A 22,282-nucleotide genomic window follows, 5' to 3' on the forward strand; every position below is an offset into this window, starting at 1 on the left:
CTAAATCACACATTTACTAACATGATGATTTTTTAAATCCTTTAAAAAAAAAAAAATCAAAAATCATACGTTAGTAAATGTGGTATTTAGGGGTATATTTAGTTTAAAAAAAAGATCTAGGTTGATTTTTGGACGATGTTTGGTCGATTTTGTATTTCAGGGTCTAAATTCCAAATTTACTAACAGATTATTTTTGTCATTTTTTTTAAACAATGTTAAAAACCATCTGTTAGTAAATGTGTGATTTAGGGGTATATTCAAATTGAAGTCGGATCCATTCCGACATTCATTTGTCGGAATGAATCCAACCTGGGTTATTCAATGGCATCTCAATTCGACGGGGGAGAGCCGCGGGCAGACGGGAGAGAGCAGCGCAGCGCTGCTCTCCCCCGTCTGCCCGCGGCTCTCCCCCCTCCCTGCATCACAGCCGCCGCTCACGGCTGCATCCACCCGGCTCCAGCAAGCGAGGTCTCGCTTGCTGGAGCCGGGTGGACGCGGCTTTGACACCCTCTAGTGCTGCTCACCCCGTCCCCGCCTCTCCCAGTCCCTGCTGTCCCCATCTCATTCGACTTTTTTTTTAAAGTCGAACTGAGATGGTCGAAAAGGGGGCCGCCCCGTTTTCGACACAAGCACGTGGATCGGCAGCTGTTCCGCCGATCCACGTGCTTTTCGACAAGTCGAATTCATCGACTTGTCGAAAAATTTGGGGTTATATTGAATAGGTCAGAACCCCTTCACACCTAAAAAAAAAAGTCGAAAAACTGCCGTCTTTTCGACAGATGGCAGCTTTCGACTTCAATTGAATATACCCCTTAGACTCTTAAACACAAAATCAAAAACTGACCAAACATTGATTTTCAGTAAATATACCGCCAGCTAACCTTCTGTAGTGTATGTTTCAGCTTGTATTTGGCTAATTGCAAGTTCAGAAGCGTTACAAAGCAGAAAATAACACACATACAAGCCCTAAAACTATTGAAATTTCTCTCTAGCTAAATTTAGGTTGTGTTTTAGGAGAATTTACCAAATATCATTTGTTTTTCTACAAAACCTGGACATTACTTTAGAATACTGCTTTAGGAATAAAAATAGTTCAATCACTATTTTAGCAAGTTTAAAAAAACGGACATGGACTTTAAGAAAAAAAACAAACTTCTTCTTTTGAAAAAGCCAGCTTAAAAAATAAAAGCATCATGCCGACACACAGTCGACACCATCAGACAGTGGTGGTATAGAGGACAGTATTTTGCCAATTATCACAAATTAGTTCCAAAATTCTAGCATGGTAATAAATATACAGATATTTTAGGTCTCTTGTATTCGAGCACGTAGAAAAGTGCCAGAATGGACAAAACAAAACCATCCATAAAGAAGGAATTAACTGCATGTGTAATACAAAAACAGTATCCTCCAAAAAGCTGAATTCCACCTTCAGAATGCCGTTTCTGCTGCCGATCCTTCCAGCAGGTGTAGCCATGAAGGTTCCGTCTCTAGAGGAGGATGCCACCTCTATCTTTATGAACAGTGGAAGTGAGTTTTAAAAGATCTAGCTATGGAACATGTGATGAGTTTGAAGGTGGTTCCTTGTTTAGAACCTCATAATAAAGAAAGTAAAACACTGGTGTGATTATTCCAACAACAACCATTATCACAACGGCTGTCCACCAGCCCAGTCCCCAGTCCGCTCCATGATAAGGATTTTTTTGCCTAGACATTTTGTGGTCAGATTCAAATTGGGGTTCTTGACTTAAGGCAGAGACCACTTCGTGTAGGTTTTCTTTTTTCATGTCTGTAGACCTCGCTATCTGCTCAATGTCTCTGTCTACTTCTTGTAAGAAACTATCGACTGTCTCTGAAGTTAGAGCCAAGTTAATTTCTTGGATTTCGACCGAAGGCTGGATAGGCACCGTCCTTGATATCTTCCCCTTTGGGGAGAAATGTGACTCCGTCAATAAACTGAACCTCTTCACTGGTATTTTAACTGACCGCAATGCAAAAAAGTCCAGTTCATTAATAAGGTTATTGACTCTCTTGAGATCGGCTACCTGTGGGAATACAATTAATAAACAGAATAAGTGTTATAGGATAATATATTTGAACAATTGTAGGATATTATTTTACAAGAATCTGTGGTTACTGGTAAAGCCCTCTGGAGAAGTCTACACTGCGGGTCTGCTTCAGGTCCCGACTTTATAGTGGCACATGCAGCAAAGTACCGATGTTTGGTACTTTGCGCATGCGCCGGACCCGTGCTGGTAAGGTAATGTACTGGACAAGTACTGGGCATGACTGAGAGGTGGGCTATTTAAACACCCAGAGATGTACTGTTTTATGGGCGTGTTATAGGACTATCACAGAAGTGGTTGCATACATTGATGTTTACACTAGAGTCCTGATGGAGAATCTGCACCTAGCATTGGGCGACCGCAAGTTTCAATGGTGTGTACCATGGTAACGTCTAAAAACGCACAAAGCGAGATGCGTCAAAGTAAATTGGCATAAAGGTGTTTATAAGTTGGATGACTATCAGAGTTTATGCAGAAAGTTATTAACCACTTGCTTGGCATGGTCGCATCAGATGCGCCCATTACTGCAAGTGCTCTACCTGACCTGGTCGCACAGGATGCAACCAGTCAGATAGAGAGTGTTAGCAGCGGCAGGTTAGATAAACTTCCCTTCGCTGCTGCTTTCAGAGGGACGGAAGGTCCCTCTGCCTCCCCGCACTCTCCCCCTGTGTCTGCCATGATGCCGATCACTGCTGATCGGTCAGCAGGGCAGGATCCCCCCCCCTCCAGCGGCTGCAGACAATGGCAGCCGCTGGGGAGAGTAAATGAACCCTCCCAAGCCACCCCCAGACACCCCCTGCATACCTGCAGGCTGTCCTGGATTTCAAATTGAAAGCCGCGATAGTCGCGATGTTCCGATGGTCGCGATGTTCCCGATCGATGTTTGAAGGGGGAAAAATTTGATTTTTTTATTTTTTTAAACTAAAATCATTTGGGATAGGATTAAAGTCATGTTCTTCACTTAATTCACTCATAAAAACCCCTGACAATTTCGGAGCGGTTTTCGGCTAAATAAAACGTCAGTTAAGTGGTTAAAGCAGCAATTAAGTTAAATATCAGGTGTGTTTCTCCTGTAATAGTATTGCCATTCTAAATTCTGCAGGCAAAAATATTAATCAATATAATCTTTCAAATGCCACAGTTTAGCAAACAATCCCCATAGTTTAAACACAATTCAGAACTTACAGTACAGCAATGCTGGAGTGCTATTGAATTTAACGTGTCCCCTTCAGCAATGTCCTTGCATATAAGGATAATATCATCAAGGCGTTCTCTGGAAGTGCTCCTTCTAGTTTTCTCTCTACCCCGGGGCCTCAGTTCATACTCTTCGGCTTCTTCTTCTGAAAGGTCATTCTCTAAGTTAGCCATGGCTGCAAAGTGATAGCTGTGACCTCCTGTAGTAGAGGACATAGATGTTGGTTTCAGGTAACTCCGGGATTCATGCCGGCCAGCCATCCTCAGGCCAACTGCTAGAGAGACTGAAAATATACTGCATTAACAATTAACTTGATCTCATTCTACATTATTGTTCTTCCGTTTTGATTCTACATCCAATAAACACCAGGGGCAGGATGTACTGAAGGCCGAGTTCGGCGGTCGTGCTGGATTTTTTTTTTTTTTTTTTAAAGGGACATTCATGTACAAGGCATGGTTTCATTACATCCTGGCCCAGTGCTAAAAGTTGCAAATTTTTTTTGCATCTTGCTTTATTTAGACATGTGTCAATAATGCCTATCTTTAAAAGGGAAAAGCGAACAACTTGCATGTTCCAGCAGATGAACATACACATAATATAATCAAAAAGATAATTTAGAGAACAACTGTATATTTTCTGTTTTTAACGTAATCAGGTTACATAATCCGGTTTCATGGGACCAAAGTTGGTCACATATGTACTGTAAACAGGTTTTCCCCAGCACACCAAGCGGCATTAGCAATAAGATTTGAAAAAATACATGGTAGTAAATAATTCAGAGATCTTAGTTGCATATATTTGCATAGATATGGTAAGACTCCATGCCAAACATCAAGGCCTCGCTGAATACTGGAGGTTCCTACACTGCATTATAACAGTACCCATTCTGGGCCATATAATTGTCTGCTGTAAGCCTACATAACAGCACAAACAAAAATATACCTAAATTGAGAGTCAGATTACCAGAAGTCATCCCCAGGTCCCCCTGATGTCACTATTTAGACTACACAGTTTAGACAGGCATAGATGAGACCTGCATTTGGCAAGCATGCAGGTTCCAATAGTCCATCAGGGGGACCCGAGGGTGACTCCTGGTAAGTTGGCTCTCAATTTAGATGTATTTTTGTTTGTGCTATTATCATGTAGCCTTACAGTAGACAATTATATGGCCCAGAATGGGTACTGTTATCATGCAGTGTAGGAACCGCCAGTGATAAGAGAGGCCTTGATGTTTGGTCTGGAGGCTTACCATAGCTTTGCAACTAAGATCTCTGAATTATCTACTACCATGCAGTTTTTCAAATCGTATTGCTAATGCCTCTTGGTGTGACCTCTTGGTGTGATGGGGAAAACCTGTTTTGCATATAATTCTAGTTTGGAACAACCCCTCTCCTTCAGTACCCGAGAGGCATTACTAATTTGACTGAGCAGCTTTCATTTCAACTTCACACATGTACTGTACAGTACCTGGCATATTGGCCCAATAATAGCGATTATTTGGCCACTACACTATCTGTATGCCTGATCGATATTGGATGGAAATTGATGGGGTAATGTATAGAGTTGCATACAAATAAACGGATGTGGTGATAAAACTTGCTCTGCACTCAGTGATATGCTGGATCTCTATAAAGGCTAATAAAACATGCATCTGCCATGACTTCTGTCGGTGTGTGCTAGAACATATGCCAACATCACTAATAGGTTCCCAACTGATCCGTGCTAAATAACCAGATTTATTCCAATTATAAGAAAGGACTGCCGCACCATCAGCTGCATCAGAGACAGTTGGCAATGGGCATTTGGCTTGCAGTAAGAGGATTGCAGCCAGCTGGACAGTCTTATTTTAACATGAATTTTAAGCACAATATTTGAAAACAAGCGGCTTATGGATAAAACTAATTTTAAAAGAATAACTTGACAGGCACAGAACTGCAATCATTATGTTTACCATCCACTTTAAGGTGTAGTTTTGTAAGAATTAAGGACTGAGGTCCATTTATAGCATCACGTTCACAGAGATTAATAATTAACTGGTTTCAAAGACAGTTTTTAACTAACAATCAAGCATTTTCTTACTATAAAATGAACAAATTATTTTGGATAAATGGAGAAATCCAAAACATTGTATATAACACACTGGCGTTACTGGCAAGTATTATAGACACACAAACATGTCAGATATTTAGTAGGCTTTCAGCTACTTAATATTGGATCATATTGGAAGATAGGATTTTTAGGCACCAAACTAACCCTTAAGCTTGGTACACAATAGAGCGATGTCGCACCAAAATGCCTTTTTGGTGCGACATATCACTTACATTGCGCAGTGTGTACCAAGGATTGCGTGCTTCCACGGTCGCATGCGACAGACACTTGGTCTGATGTGCTGCACATCAAACCAAGCTTCCTGTGTTGTGTTAATGAAGGACGGAACATGGTCGTCCCGTCCTTCATTAAAATCGCCCCAGTGCGTACGGCCAATTCGGGCTGATGGGGATGTTTCTAGGTTCGACCGAATCCCCGTCGCTCCAGTGTGTATGCAGCAGGCTGGGTAAAAACGTATAGATATATCTGCAGATTTATCTACAGACTGATTGGGCGGTGTGTTGTGCATATACACTGCCTGATCCATTGTGACCGATGTCACGAACTGGGCAGACATTTACATACCCAGTTGCACTGTCAAATCACCACCGGCTTGTGCAGCAAGTGTACGGGTGGTAGGCTGTGCTGCAGGCCCGATGCTCTATGTCTGTGAACGACGTCATTCACAGACATACCATTGGTATATACTGGTCGGCGGACCAGCGAAATAGTCCGGTCCATAAATATTGGGACATCACCACAATTCTCATACTGACATCACCACAATTCTCATACTTTGGGCTCTATACACCACCACAATGGATTTGAAATGAAACAAACAAGATGTGCTTTAACTGCAGACTTTCCGCTTTAATGTGAGGGTATTTACATCCAAATCAGGTGAACGGTGTAGGAATTACAACGGTTTCTATATGTGCCTCCCACTTTTTAAAGGGACCAAAAGTAAATGGGACAATCGGCTCAAAAGCTATTTCATGGACAGAAGTGGGCTATTCCCTCGTTATTTCATCATCAATTAAGCAGGTTAAAAGGTCTGGAGTAGATTCCAGGCGTGACATTTGCATTTGGAATCTGTTGCTGTCGACTCTCAATGTGAGATCCAAAGAGCTGCCACTATCAGTGAAGCAAGCCATCATTAGGCTGAAAAATCAAAACAAACCCATCAGAGAGGTAGCAAAAACATTAGGTGCGGCCAAATCAACTGTTTGGAACATTCTTAAAAACGAAAGAGCGCACCGGAGAGCTCAGCAACACCAAAAGACCCGGAAGACCACGATAAACAACTGTGGTGGATGACAGATCAATTATTTCCCTGGTGAAGAAAAACCCCTTCACAACAGATGTCCATATCAAGAACACTCTCCAGGAGGTAGGTGTATATTATTATTATTACCATTGGTTATTTATATAGCGTTCACATATTTCGCTGCGCTTTACAGAGAATATTTGGCTAATCACATCGGTCCCTGCCCCAGTGGAGTTTACAATCTATATTCCCTAACACATGTACACAAGCACACATTCATACTAGGGTTAATTTGTGTCGGGATCCAATTGACCTACCAGTATATTTTTGAATTGTGGGAGGAAACCGGAGTACCCGGAGGAAACCCACGCAAGTACGGGGAGACTATACAAACTCCGCACAGGTAAAGCCATGGTTGGAATTGAACCCATGACCTCAGTGCTGTGAGGCAGTAATGCTAACCATTACACCATCCGTACTGCGGATGGTGTATATGTGTCAAAGTCAACAATCAAGAGAAGACTTCACAAGAGTGAATATAGAGGGTTCACTACAAGATGTAAACCATTGATTAGCCACAAAAACAGGAAGTCCAGATTAGAGTTTGCTAAACAACATCTAAAAAAGCCTTTACAGTTCCGGAATAACAACCTATGGACAGATGAGACAAAGATCAACTTGTACCAGAGTGATGGGAAGAGGAGAGTATGGAGAAGGAAAGGAACTGCTCATGATCCAAAACATACCACCTCTTCAGTGAAGCATGGTGGTGGTAGTGTCATGGCGTGGACATATATGGCTGCCAATGGAACTGGTTCCCTTGTATTTATCGATAATGTGACTGTTGACAAAAGCAGCAGGATGAATTCGGATACGTTTCGGGCAATATCTGCTCATATTCAGTCAAATGCTTCAGAACTCATTGTGTGGCTCTTCACAGTGCAGATGGACAATGACGCGAAGCATACTGCGAAAGCAACCAAAGAGTTTTTAAGGCAAATAAGTGGAATGTTATGCAATGGCCAAGTCAATCACCTGACCTGAATCTGGTTGAGCATGCATTTCACTTGATGAAGACAAAACTGAAGGGAAAATGCCCCAAGAACAAGCAGGAACTGAAGACATTTGCAGTAGCGGCCTGGCAAAGCATCACCAGGGATGAAACCCAGCGTCTGGTTAGGTCTATGCGTTCCAGACTTCAGGCTGTAATTGACTGCAAAGGATTTGCAACAAAGTATTAAAAAGTGAAAGTTTGATTTAGGATTGTTTAGTTTGTCCCATTACTTTTGATCCCTTAAAAAGTGGGAGGCACATTCAGAAACCATTGTAATTCCTACACCGTTCACCTGATTTGGATGTAAATACCCTCAAATTAAAGCGGAAAGTCTGCAGTTAAAGCACATCTTGTTTGTTTCATTTCAAATCCATTGTGGTGGTGTATAGAGTCCAAAATATGAGAATTGTGTCGATGTCCCAATATTTATGGACCTGACTGTATATCAGCCGTTCGGTTGACCAGTGATATATCGGCCAGTGGGCATGCACCTTTAGTTACACTGATACACTGTTGAGGGATCATTAAGTGCAAAGGAGCAATTTTTTCCCCTTGTAATTAATAATTAGCTAAATGGTCAGTAAAGTCCCCATTACTGATATCACTCGGTTTTGTTTTTTTATCTAAACGTTACAGCTTACTAATGACAAAACACAAACATAACAGTAAAACATGTCTCAGTTTTATGACAAAGCATTTAATTTGCATGACTGATTGTGCTTCCTGTGCATCATCTTACAATGACCAATCAAATCCATGCACTTAATATATGACCCTGAGAAAATCATCTATATAATGTACCATACATGGAACCAGTGTTCCTAAATACGCGCTATAGCGCGTCTTTTACCCGATATTGAGGATCGGGGACTCACACTTTCAGAATGGGTGGGTCCCAGGGGACGCGCTTCACTGGGATTGGCTACCGGCTTAATGATTGAAGTCTCCCTTGCCGGCTGCAGAGGGGACTATAAAAGTGGAGGAGGAGCCAGCCGGGCAAGGGAGACATCAATCATAGCCAATCCCAGTGAAGCGTGTCCAGTGGAGATTACACAGCCCCCCCCCCCCGAACCGAGGAACAGCGCCAATGTTCATATCACCCTCGGCCTCCACTGGTGCTGTGTCCCAGTCTCTAGATGCTAGAGGCGCCGCTGACAGACAGGGAGTGATTGGGGACGGGGTCAGGGTGTGCTGCACACTGATCAGTAATGCGTGGCCCACTCTGTGTGCAGTGTGACGTGATCCTTGCCGCCTCTCGTTCATGTGCTGGCGGGTGTCAGCGGTGCTGGTCAGGCGTGGAGTGTGTGAGGTGTCCAGCGTTTTAGCAGGGTGCAGGGCCCTGGCTATTTTTTACATTCCGATATGCGCCCTGCCCACTGTGCGAGTGCCGGATGTTTAGTCCTGCTTATTATTGCTGGTGCGGTCCTGCTGCCCCCACAAGCCGGCACTGCAGCCTGTACTCACGGGGGTCAGATGGGGGGGGGCTGAGCTCCATGCATAGACTCCGGAGACCCAGGACCAAGTGACTCCCGCCTCTGTACTTAGTGTCATCCTGCGCAAGCAGACAGGCTCCGGGGACCCTAAGCAGCAGCATGAGTGATAGAGATGGTTGAGGAGGAGGTGGGCTGTTGCTGTTCCTAATTTGCCTCGAGAGCAGTTGCATGACATGCCCTGTGTGACCAGCTCCAGAGCCCACCATCTCTTCCAAAGGAACTCCCCTTCCCTGCATGGGCCAGGTATGGACAAAAATGACTCCCATAGGAAGCCCTCCATTAGAGACAAAAAGGAGTAAAAACAGTACTATACATAACCACATCCCTATATACAATGGCCAGCAGCACCACTGCATACTGTCCAGAGCAGGTAGGGGTGCATGTTACTTCTGCTATTTTCCAATTTGTCATGACAACTATCGCTATAAAATATACAGTAATGCAAGACAAGTTCATAAAGTCACTTATGGTGGGTACACACTACCGATATATAGGCCATTCTCTTGAACGGCCGATATATTGCGGGTCCGTCGGCCAGTGTGTACGGGAGATACGTCTGAACTCCATCGTTCACAGACATATCGCATCATCCTCGCAGCACAGCCGACGGCCAATATATCTACCGATATATCGGCGCATCGCTGTGTGTGTACGGGCGGTCGGCAGACCGCCTGTACACATGCTGCGGCAGCCGGCGGTGATTGACAGCTGAACAGTTCATGACGTCAGTCCCCGACGGATCGTGCAGTGTGTATGCTCAACACACTGCCCGATCAGTCCATAGATATATCTGCCGATAAATTGATCGCAGATATATCTACCAGTGTGTACCCACCTTTACCCTGTCTCCAAGTTTTATTTGCAACTGTACACACGAGAGCATGTAAGGTAGTGAAGGCTTGAGAACTGGTAAAACTGTTTGGAGTTAGGAGAAGCATATAGGGTGGTATGGTGGGGAATGTGGATTTAGAGGGGCATAGGGGGTGGTCAAATGCACGGCACAGCCCCAGAGTTTTGGTAATGGGGGCATGTCATTGGGCCACACTCCTTTTTGGATGAGCACACCTAAGGCTTGCATAGGTAAACCGTGCCCTGCAAAATGGAAAACTGCCCTTTTTGATTGCGGTAGCTGCTGGGGCCAATATTGGGTATGCAAAGAATTCCCAATATTGACACATCGGACAGCATTGCATCCCCATAGAAACCTATGGGGGATGCGGCTGCATGCGGCAATGGAGGGAATACAGCAGGTACCTGCTTCGATCCCTCCTTCATACATTCCATAGATACATAGTATTTGTGGCTAACCCCTGAAAACTGGTGTTTTTCGGGGACATAGACGCAAATACTGCTTGATAAATGAGCAATTTATGGGAGATGACCTGGGACATTGTACTTGAGTGATTCTGCTGCCCATCTTCCTGGAACTTAGGGTTGCTGTCCCCAACCATGCCCCGTCCCCGCTCAGCCACGTCCCCTTTTCAGCAAAGGTGCCCTCTCAGCACCATGCCCTATCCCCAATCTAGAGTGAACGCTACTTGCCCTAGTACTGCTCTTATCTACCCTTTACTCCTTATTACTCCTAGTACTGCCTGCCCCTAACCCCCTCTTTACCCCATCCTTGTCCCCTAGTACTACATCAGGTGCTATCTACCCTTAGCCCCTCACTACCCCCAACACTGCCTGCCTCTAGCCCCTTCCTTGCCCCTGAGCACTATTCCAACTGCTGGCTGCACTTACCCCCCCCCTTCCCTAGCCCCAGTACTGCCCCAGCTTTTGTCTGCACTTACCCACTCCCTACCCCAGCACTGTTTGCCCTTACTCTCTCTACCCCCAGCTGTACTCCAACTTTTCTCTACCTCCCAGCTCTAACCAACTTCTCCCTGCTTCTCCCCCATACTATGTGATGAAACAGTGGAGTAGGACCCCAATTTTGTAAAGTAATGGGTCCCTGGGACCCACAATTTTGTTCGCTCAACGCGATCACTGGGAACAAGTATTAAGAGTGACATGCAATACTGAGCTTTTCCCAAACACACTCCTGTGGTAGGGTGAGACTGCCACATGTAGGCATGGGCTAGCTCTACCCCTTCCTCAGGTAAAAAGGAGTACATACCCCCCAACTCTCTTGCTCACTTGCCTGCTATCCCAACTTTGGAAAATATAGTAACGTTGGGAGCTCTGCAGCTCTGCACAGTGCTAGTGTATGTGACAGTGTAGTGGTGTGTTGGGGGGGGGGGGGGGGGGGGGGGGAGTGAAGGAAAATCGGGTCTCACAAGCATTATAGGTACCCATGGTGATCATGACCCTATGCTCACATCCCGATTCTAATACTTGGGATAGTTGGGAGATAAGGGTGTATTGGGTAAGCTCATGTATTGTATATACTGTATAGCACTCAATTCCTTCACCCTCCTGTTCTGTGCAAAGTACTTGGGACAATAAATGCTTCTACTGAAGGGTACGTCTCCTGACTTCACTTTACGGCTTATGTGGTTAAAAGGCCTGGTTCGCAACCCTATGGTTTACGTATAAATTTGATGTTTGGCGAATGGAGCATGCAAAGAACCCATTCCTGCGTGATTGGTTGAAGTCCCATCGCAGCTGTAGCATGAATGACATGCTGCGCTATTGTGTTGGTGGTGGGGGGAGTCAAAGATCGGGACTGTTCTGCAAAACAGGGGCATGTTGAGCTAAGGGTCTGTGTCGCGGAACACAGATTTCCTGGACCCGACAGAGGGATTCAGACGGCCAATCTGAGTAGGTTTCGGCTTATGCAGACTGGCCAGTGACTAGGACCATTGCGAGAGACAGATATAGTTCAACAGATTTACAGCTATAGCCACAATCATCGTTGTTGCTGGGCTATACATGCGTCCTAGTCGCACCATACAAGTAGCGCAGGTAGCAAAGTAAGGCGTGATAAGGCACAAGAGGATCCACAGCATGCAATACATAGCTTCACCACTGGGTGGCGATTGTTCCACTAATGAAAACTACAATACAGTTCAGAGTTCTACACAGCTCTCTAAAAGAAAAAAATAGGATTTTGGTACTCGCCGTTAAATCCTTTTCTCCTAGTCCGTAGAGGATGCTGGGGACTCCAAAAGAACCATGGGGTATAGACGGGATCCGCAGGAGCTTGGGCATACTAAAAAGACTTAAGACTGGGTGTGAACTGGCTCCTCCCTCTATGCCCCTCCTCCAGACCTCAGTTATAGGAACTGTGCCCAGGAGAGACGGACATTACAAGGAAAGATTTTTGTTTTAACTAAGGGCTACCAAATTACCAGCCCACACCATAAACATACCGTACAACCGGAATAACGCCAAACCAGATAACAGTATGCATAAAACTCCAGCAACCAGCTGCAACAAACCAATACACAAGTCGTGTATAAACTAACTTAACCAGTAAGAAAATATATAATGCAAGTAATAGTCCGCACTGGGACGGGCGCCCAGCATCCTCTACGGACTAGGAGAAAAGGATTTAACGGTGAGTACCAAAATCCTATTTTTTCTTACGTCCTAGAGGATGCTGGGGACTCCAAAAGGACCATGGGGATTATACCAAAGCTCCAGAACGGGCGGGAGAGTGCGGACGACTCTGCAGCACCGACTGAGCAAATGCCAGGTCCTCATCGGCCAGGGTATCGAACTTATAGAATTTAGCAAAAAAGTGTTCGAACCCGACCAAGTAGCCGCTCAGCAAAGCTGTAGTGCCGAAACACTTCGGGCAGCCGCCCAAGATGAGCCCACCTTTCTGGTAGAATGGGCTTTAACCGACTTCGGCACCGGCAACCCCACCGAAGAATGAGCTTGCTGGATCGTACTACAAATCCAGCGTGCAATAGTCTGTTTTGACGCGGGATGACCAACCTTATTGGCCGCATACAAAACAAACAACGATTCAGTTTTCCTAGTAACAGCTGTCCTAGAAACGAAACGTTTAACGCTCTTACAACATCCAGAGATTTTGGAATCGCCACTTCTTCCGTAGCTACCGGAACCACAATAGGCTGGTTAATGTGAAATGACGAAACCACCTTCGGTAGAAATTGTTGACGAGTCCTCAATTCCGCCCTATCCGCATGAAAAATCAAGTACGGACTCTTATGAGATAAAGCTGCCAATTCCGATACTCGCCTGGCAGATGCCAGTGCCAAAAGTATAACTACCTTCCAAGTGAAAAATTTTAATTCAACCGTCCGCAAAGGTTCAAACCAGGAAGACATGAGGAACCGTAAGACGACCTCAAGGTCCCATAGCGCTACAGGCGGTACAAACGGTGGATTGATATGCATTACACCCTTTACAAAAGTCTGAACCTCTGGGAGGGCAGCTAACTCTTTTTGAAAGAAAATAGACAAAGCCAAAATTTGCACTTTGATGGAACCCAATTTCAGGCCTGCATCTACACCCGCCTGTAAAAAGTGGAGAAAACAACCCAAGTGAAAATCCTCCGCAGGAGCCTTTTTAACCTCACACCAGGAAACATATTTCCTCCAGATACAGTGATAGTGTTTCGCCGTAACCTCTTTCCTAGCCTTAATGAGAGTTGGAATGACCTCCCTGGGAATACCTTTACGAGCTAAGATCTGGCGCTCAACCTCCATGCCGTCAAACGCAGCCGCGGTAAGTCCGGAAACACGCATGGACCCTGTAACAGATCCTCTCTTAGAGGAAGCGGCCAAGGATCTTCCACCAGTAAGTCCTGAAGATCCGGGTACCAGGCCCTTCTTGGCCAGTCTGGGACGACGAGAATCGCCTGAACCCTTGCTCGACGAATGATCCCCAGCACCTTTGGAATGAGAGGAAGAGGAGGGAACACATACACCGACTGGAAGACCCACGGAGACACCAGGGCATCCACCGCCATGGCTTGTGGGTCCCTTGACCTGGAACAATACTTTGGGAGCTTCTTGTTGAGCCGAGACGCCATCATATCTATCAACGGAATTCCCCAGCGTATTGTCACTTCTGCAAATACCTCTTGGTGCAGAGCCCACTCTCCCGGATGGAGGTCGTGTCTGCTGAGGAAATCCGCTTCCCAGTTGTCCGCCCCCGGTAGGAAAACTGCTGACAGTGCACCGACGTGTTGTTCCGCCCAGCGAAGTATCTTTGTGGCCTCCGCCATTGCTGCTCTGCTCCTCGTTCCGCCTTGATGGTTTATATGGGCCACAGCTGTGATGTTGTCTGGCTGTACCAGGACCGGTCGACCCTGAAGAAGACTTTTTGCTTGGAGCAGGCCGTTGTAAATGGCTCTTAACTCTAGAACATTTTTGTGGAGACAGGCTTCCTGGAGCGACCATTTTCCTTGGAAATTTCTTCCTTGGGTGACTGCGCCCCAGCCCCGGAGACTTGCATCTGTTGTCAGAAGTACCCAATTCTGGATACCGAATCGGCATCCCCCAGGAGGTGATGAGCTTGTAGCCACCACAGGAGAGAAATTCTGGCTCTGGGAGATAGACTTATCTTCCGGTGAATGTGTAGGTGAGACCCGGACCATTTGCTCAGCAAGTCCCACTGAAACATGCGGGCGTGAAATCTGCTGTATGGAATGGCTTCGTACACCGCAACCATCTTCCTCAGAACCCGAGTACAATGATGGGTCGACACACTTGTCGGCTTCAGAAGTTCTCTGACCATCGTCTGCAATTCCAGAGCCTTTTCTTCTGGAAGGAATACCTTCTGTAACTCCGTGTCCAGAATCATGCCCAGAAAAGGAAGCAGAGTGGTCGGAATCAACTGGGATTTCGGCAAATTGAGGACCCATCCGTGTTGTCACAGAACCGATAGAGACAACTCTACACTTGTCAGCAATCGTTCCTTGGACCTCGCCTTTATCAGGAGATCGTCCAAGTATGGGATAATTGAAACCCCTTGTTTGCGAAGAAGAACCATCATTTCCGCCAGGACCTTGGTGAAAATCCTCGGAGCCGTGGAGAGCCCAAACGGCAGCGTCTGAAATTGGTAATGAGAATCCTGTATCGCAATCCTGAGGAAAGCCTGATGCAGAGGATATATCGGCACATGTAAGTAGGCATCCTTTAGATGCCATAAAATCCCCCACCTCCAGGCTGGCAATCACCGCTCGAAGGGATTCCATCTTGAACCTGAAGACTTTCAAGTATGGATTGAGGGATTTTAGATTTAGAATTGGTCTGACCGAACCGTCCGGTTTCGGTACCACAAAGAGGCTCGAGTAGAACCCCTCCCCCCGCTGGGATGGGAACAATGACCCTGTGTAGACACAATTTTTGAATGGCCGCCCGGACCACCTCCCTGTCCGGAAGAACCACTGGTAATGCCGAAAATGAAGAACCGGTGAGGGGGCATCTCCTGAAACTCCAGTTTGTATCCTTGAGACACAATTTCTAACACCCAAGGATCCAGGTCTGATTGAATCCAGACCTGGCTGAATACCTGAAGACGACCCCCCACCGGTCCGGACTCCCCCAGGGAAGCCCCAGCGTCATGCGGTGGACTTGGTAGCAGCCGGGGAGGACTTCTGGTCCTGTGCACCTGAGGTTGCAGGAATTTTTCTTCCCTGTCCTCTACCCTTTGAGGCAAGGAAAGACGAACCCTTTCCACGCCTGTATTTATTGTGACGAAAGGACTGCATTTGCTGATGTGGTGCCTTCTTCTGTTGTGTGGGAACATAAGGAAGTAAAGAGGACTTACCCGCAGTCGCGGTCGAGACTAGGTCCGCCAGGCCGTCCCCAAACAAGACCGTACCTTTAAAGGGTAGAGCTTCCATAGACCTCTTGGAGTCGGCATCAGCATTCCATTGATGGATCCACAAGGCCCTCCTGGCAGATATCGACATGGCATTGGTCCTTGATCCCAAGAGACAGACGTCCCTTGCCGCGTCCTTCAGGTAATCTGCAGCGTCCTTAATATAACCAAGAGTTAGAAGGACATTACCTTTATCAAGAGTATCCATGTCACTAGCTAAATTCTCCGCCCATTTAACAATAGCACTACTCACCCATACCGACGCCACAGCAGGTCTGAGCAATGCACCCGTATTAGCGAAAATGGACTTCAGACACGTCTCCAACTTGCGATCCGCCGGATCCTTGAGAGCTGCCGTGCCAGGAGTCGGAAGCGCCACCTTCTTAGACAAACGGGATAGAGCTTTATCAACGGTTGGAGATGTCTCCCATTTTTCCCTGTCATCAGAGGGAAAAGGATACGCCATAAAAATCCTCTTGGGAATCTGCCATTTCTTATCCGGCGATTCCCAAGCCTTTTCACAAAGAGTATTCATTTCATGAGAGAGGGGAAATTTTACCTCAGGTTTCTTCCCCTTGAATAAGCAAATCCTTGTTTCCTGCACCGCAGGTTCATCAGAAATCTGCAACACATCCGTTATAGCCACAATCATGTACTGAATACTCTTAACCAAACGTGGATGTAACGCCGCCTCAGTGAAATCGACCTCGGAATCAGACTCCGTGTCGGTATCCGTATCCCCCACCTGAGTAAAAGGCCTCTTATGGGACCCGGATGGGATCTGTACCTGAGATAAAGCCTCCTCCATAGATTTCTTCCACACCTGGGTCTGTGACTCAGACTTATCTAACCTCTTAGATAAAGAAGCTACATTGGAATTTATTGTACTAAGGAGTGCTAGTAAATCAGGAGTCGGCTGCGTCGACAGTGCTAGCTCTAGCCCCGCATCCCCACCTCCTATAACCTCCTCTGGTGAATAACATTCAGGTTCCGACATGTCGACACGCAGTACCGACACCCACAACACCCAGAACCGTCCCAGCAAGGTGACAGGCCCACAATTCAGCCCAGAAGAGGAGACAGAGGGAGTATGCCAGCTCACACCCCAGCGCCTGTATTGGGACACAGAAGATTAAGTGTACCCAGCGCTGCCTTATAGTTCACAACTGGTACCCCACAGCGGCTCCCCACTGGAGATGCCCCTTATACTTGCAGAAAACGTGGAGGTCCCGGCAGCGTCTCTCCCTTAGTGCTGTGTAGGGAGAAAATGCCGCGCGAGTGAGCGGCGGACCGAAGCTCCGCCCCCTTCCCGGCGGCTTCGGCCCGCCAAATTTTAACATACAAAAAATGCCCGGCGGGGGTCTGTAATAAAGTGCCTCGGCACCTACGATCTTTTGCCGGCTCAGTAACATGCCCCCCAGGGCGCCCCCCCCCAGTGACAAGCGTTGGTGATGTGTGTATGGGAGCATGGAGCGGGATGCGGTCAAGATGCCGCCGGCCGGAATCCCGGCGGTCGAAATACCGACCGCCACAATCCCAACATATTCTCCCTCCGTGGGTGTCCACGAAACCCATAGAGGGAGAATATAACCGTGCCCGCAGCATGGCGAGCGTAGCAAGCCCGCAAGGGGCTGCGTTCCGCTCGCCACCCCTGTCAGGATTGTGTGGTCGGGATTCCGGCGTCGGTATTTCGACCGCCGGGATTCCGGCCGGCGGCATTTAGTACTGCTCCCGGAGGAGCACAGCGTTACCGCTGTGCTTTACCTTCCGTCACTGAAGTCTTCTGTTCTTCTCATACTCACCCGACTTCTGACTTCTGGCTTCTGTGAGGGGGTGACGGCGTGGCTCCGGGTACAAGCAGCTAGGCGCACCAAGTGATCGAACCCTCTGGAGCTAATGGTGTCCAGTAGCCGAGAAGCAGAGCCTTGAAACACACAGAAGTAGGTCTGCTCCTCTCCCCTCACTCCCACACTGCAGGGAGCCTGTAGCCAGCAGGGCTCCCTGAAAATAAAAAACCTAACAAAAAGTATTTTCCTAGAGAAACTCTGTAGAGCTCCCCTAGTGTGCATCCAGTCACTCCTGGGCATAAAGTCTAACTGAGGTCTGGAGGAGGGGCATAGAGGGAGGAGCCAGTTCAGACCCAGTCTTAAGTCTTTTTAGTGTGCCCAAGCTCCTGCGGATCCCGTCTATACCCCATGGTCCTTTTGGAGTCCCCAGCATCCTCTAGGACGTAAGAGAAAAAATCATTACAATTAGCGATAGAGTTGAGACACACAGCACTATAAAAAAAAAAGTTTAAAAAATTACAATGAGCGACATCACTATGTCACTGCAGGTGTCAATCACCCGTCTCCATGGCTCTCTTGGCATAGTGGTATTGCTGATGGTTACCATGCACATGAGCTATGGTTCGATTCCCGCAAATGAAAGTATGTAGAGATCATCTAAAAAAGTTGTTCTTAAACTACAAGCATCGTTTGACTTTACAATGGAGACTTAACACATGTGCAATGGTGGTTTTCAAAAGCGACAACTGGTGGACAAACACTAATATTGCACCTGACGGAGACTTAATTCATTACGCTGTGACTTAATACACCACTCTGCGACAAGACGCAGGCAAACTAAGGGGGTAATTCAGACCTGATCGCTTGCTAGCTATTTTTTGCAGCGCTGCGATCAGATAGTCGCCGCCTACAGGGGAGTGTATTTTAGCTGTGCAAGTGTGCGATCGCATGTGAGGCCGAGCGGTACAAAAATAGATTGTGCAGTTTCTGAGTAGCTCAAGACTTACTCAGCCGCTGCGATCCCTTCAGCCTGTTCAGGACCGGAATTGACGTCAGACACCCACCCTGCAAACGCCTGGACACGCCTGCGTTTTTCCAAACACTCCCAGAAAACGGTCAGTTGACACCCATAAACGCCTTCTTCATGTCAATCTCCTTGCGATCTCCAGAAGAGGAGATAGAGGGAGTATGCCAGCTCACACCCCAGCGCCTGTATTGGGACACAGAAGATTAAGTGTACCCAGCGCTGCCTTATAGTTCACAACTGGTACCCCACAGCGGCTCCCCACAGCGAAAAAACCTAGCGTGCGATCAGGTCTGAATTAGGCCCTTAATGCAAGTTTTTTGCACAACACGCCACACAGAGGATAGATGAGCATGGCTATATCTGTAAATTCAAAAAAGGTATAAAGTCAATAGGTCGACCCCAAATGGTCGACATGGTCAAGAGATTGACAAGAAAAAAGTAGACAGTAGAAAAAGTCGACACAATGTATTTGTTTTTTTTTAGGGTTTTCTTTTTCAATTCTTACCCACCAAAAACCCTTATTAGTGTATCCTGTGCCTTCTCTATGCTTCAGACAAGGCAGGTTATTATTCCCAATTGTAGTCCAAGTGGATGGTACAAGATTAACTTTAAAAAAAATTTTTTAACTTGTGTCGACCATTGTCATGTTGACCTTTGGAACCCGTATATAATTTGAACTGTCTACGTTTACATGTCGTCCTTATGAACCTGTCGACCATTTGTGGTCAACCTATTCACTGTAGACCTTTCTAATGTAGTTCTATCAACCAGATACCACGGGGGGAATGATAAAATTGGAAAATGCCCTGGGGCCAAGAATTGAGAGGGGCCCACCTTCCCTGTCAAAGTTACATGCGTTATATACCTTTTCACCATTTACAAACTTTTGCCTTGAGTTTCTACAATGTATCTAATCATGTCCCAGGACCTACTCATTGTAACGTGGCAAAATATAAAGTGGAGGCAATTATAATATTACAGAATATGAAATGGGGATGTTATGACATCATATGGATTGCGGGTAACTGTATTGCATAATGTGTATTGGCAGTCTTACAATGTGATATAATGTGAACTAAGGCTCTACAATGGTTTAGAAAATGAACTCGGGCAATATTATGGGGCACAAAATTAGAAACTGCTGCAGAGGTGTCTCTCTAGAAGCAATGGGACCCGGGACCCTTCAATAGGTCTCTATAGGACTTACAAAGTTCTGGCTACGCGCCTGACTCAGCATGTATGTGAAGTCTATTGACTGCATGATTTATAGTGACCCAATATTGATCTTTAATAAGGGCAGTACAGATTGGATCTTTGTTATCAAAAACATTTTTACGTCCAGTAAAAAAATAAGAATTTACTCACCGGTAATTCTATTTCTCGTAGTCCGTAGTGGATGCTGGGAACTCCGTAAGGACCATGGGGAATAGCGGCTCCGCAGGAGACTGGGCACAACTAAGAAAGATTTAGGACTACCTGGTGTGCACTGGCTCCTCCCTCTATGCCCCTCCTCCAGACCTCAGTTAGGAAACTGTGCCCAGAAGAGCTGACACAATAAGGAAAGGATTTGGAATCCCGGGTAAGACTCATACCAGCCACACCAATCACACCGTACAACTGTGATACTATACCCTGTGAACAGTATGAATAACAACTGAGCCTCTCAACAGAAGGCTCCATACAATAACCCATTTAGTTAGGCAATAACTATATACAAGTATTGCAGACAATCCGCACTTGGGATGGGCGCCCAGCATCCACTACGGACTACGAGAAATAGAATTACCGGTGAGTAAATTCTTATTTTCTCTGACTTCCTAGTGGATGCTGGGAACTCCGTAAGGACCATGGGGATTATACCAAAGCTCCCAAACGGGTGGGAGAGTGCGGATGACTCTGCAGCACCGAATGAGCAAACTCAAGGTCCTCCTCAGCCAGGGTATCAAACTTGTAGAATTTAGCAAATGTGTTTGAACCCGACCAAGTAGCAGCTCGGCAAAGTTGTAAAGCCGAGACCCCTCGGGCAGCCGCCCAAGAAGAGCCCACTTTCCTCGTGGAATGGGCTTTTACAGATTTAGGATGCGGCAGTCCAGCCGCAGAATGTGCAAGTTGAATCGTACTACAGATCCAGCGAGCAATAGACTGCTTTGAAGCAGGAGCACCCAGCTTGTTGGGTGCATACAGGATAAATAGCGAGTCAGTTTTCCTGACTCCAGCCGTCCTGGAAACATAGATTTTCAGGGCCCTGACTACGTCCAGTAACTTGGAATCCTCCAAGTCCTTAGTAGCCGCAGGCACCACAATAGGTTGGTTCAAATGAAAAGCCGATACCACCTTAGGAAGAAATTGGGGACGAGTCCTCAATTCCGCCCTATCCATATGGAAAATCAGATAAGGGCTTTTACATGACAATGCCGCCAATTCTGACACACGCCTGGCCGAAGCCAAGGCCAATAGCATGACCACTTTCCACGTGAGATATTTTAGTTCCACGGTTTTAAGTGGCTCAAACCAATGTGACTTAAGGAAATCCAACACCACGTTGAGATCCCACGGTGCCACTGGAGGCACAAAAGGGGGCTGAATATGCAGCACTCCTTTAACAAACGTCTGAACTTCAGGTAGTGAAGCCAGTTCTTTTTGGAAGAAAATCGACAGAGCCGAAATCTGGACCTTAATGGAACCCAATTTTAGGCCCATAGTCACCCCTGACTGTAGGAAGTGCAGAAATCGACCCAGCTGAAATTCCTCCGTTGGGGCCCTTCTGGCCTCACACCACGCAACATATTTTCACCATATGCGGTGATAATGGTTTGCGGTCACCTCCTTCCTAGCTTTAATCAGCGTAGGGATGACTTCCTCCGGAATGCCCTTTTCCTTCAGGATCCGGCGTTCAACCGCCATGCCGTCAAACGCAGCCGCGGTAAGTCTTGGAACAGACAGACAGGACCTGCTGCTGCAGGGACCCTGAGCGGCAGAGGCCATGGGTCCTCTGAGATCATTTCTTGAAGTTCTGGGTACCAAGCTCTTCTTGGCCAATCCGGAACCACAAGTATAGTTCTTACTCCTCTCCTTCTTATTATTCTCAGTACCTTGGGTATGAGAGGCAGAGGAGGGAACACATAAACCGACTGGTACACCCACGGTGTCACTAGAGCGTCCACAGCTATCGCCTGAGGGTCCCTTGACCTGGCGCAATATCTTTTTAGCTTTTTGTTGAGGCGGGACGCCATCATGTCCACCTGTGGCCTTTCCCAACGGTGTACAATCATTTGGAAGACTTCTGGATGAAGTCCCCACTCTCCCGGGTGGAGGTCGTGTCTGCTGAGGAAGTCTGCTTCCCAGTTGTCCACTCCCGGAATGAACACTGCTGACAGTGCTAACACATGATTTTCCGCCCATCGGAGAATCCTTGTGGCTTCTGCCATCGCCATCCTGCTTCTTGTGCCGCCCTGACGGTTTACATGGGCGACCGCCGTGATGTTGTCTGACTGGATCAGTACCGGCTGGTGTTGAAGCAGGGGTCTTGCCTGACTTAGGGCATTGTAAATGGCCCTTAGTTCC

The 22,282-nt window shown here is 46.7% G+C and overlaps 1 protein-coding gene across 3 annotated transcripts in view; it reads right to left on the minus strand.

The window, feature by feature from the left end:
- Positions 1-1,134: 1,134 nt before the first annotated feature.
- Positions 1,135-22,282, minus strand: part of LYSMD3 (LysM domain containing 3) — a 38,566-nt gene continuing 17,418 nt past the window's right edge. The window contains exons 2-3 of one of the 3 annotated variants that reach the window (XM_063964001.1): positions 3,252-3,460; positions 1,135-2,045 (exon numbers count right to left, since the gene is read on the minus strand). In XM_063964001.1, the coding sequence (XP_063820071.1) occupies positions 1,551-2,045; positions 3,252-3,434 (678 nt within the window). In that variant the 5' untranslated portion in view covers positions 3,435-3,460 and the 3' untranslated portion in view covers positions 1,135-1,550. Of the gene's footprint in view, positions 2,046-3,251; positions 3,556-22,282 lie in introns of all 3 variants that reach the window. The other 2 variants (XM_063964000.1, XM_063963998.1) reach the window with 2 other exon arrangements.

The sequence above is a fragment of the Pseudophryne corroboree genome, chromosome 1, assembly GCF_028390025.1.
Source record: "Pseudophryne corroboree isolate aPseCor3 chromosome 1, aPseCor3.hap2, whole genome shotgun sequence".
Lineage (NCBI taxonomy): Eukaryota > Metazoa > Chordata > Amphibia > Anura > Myobatrachidae > Pseudophryne > Pseudophryne corroboree.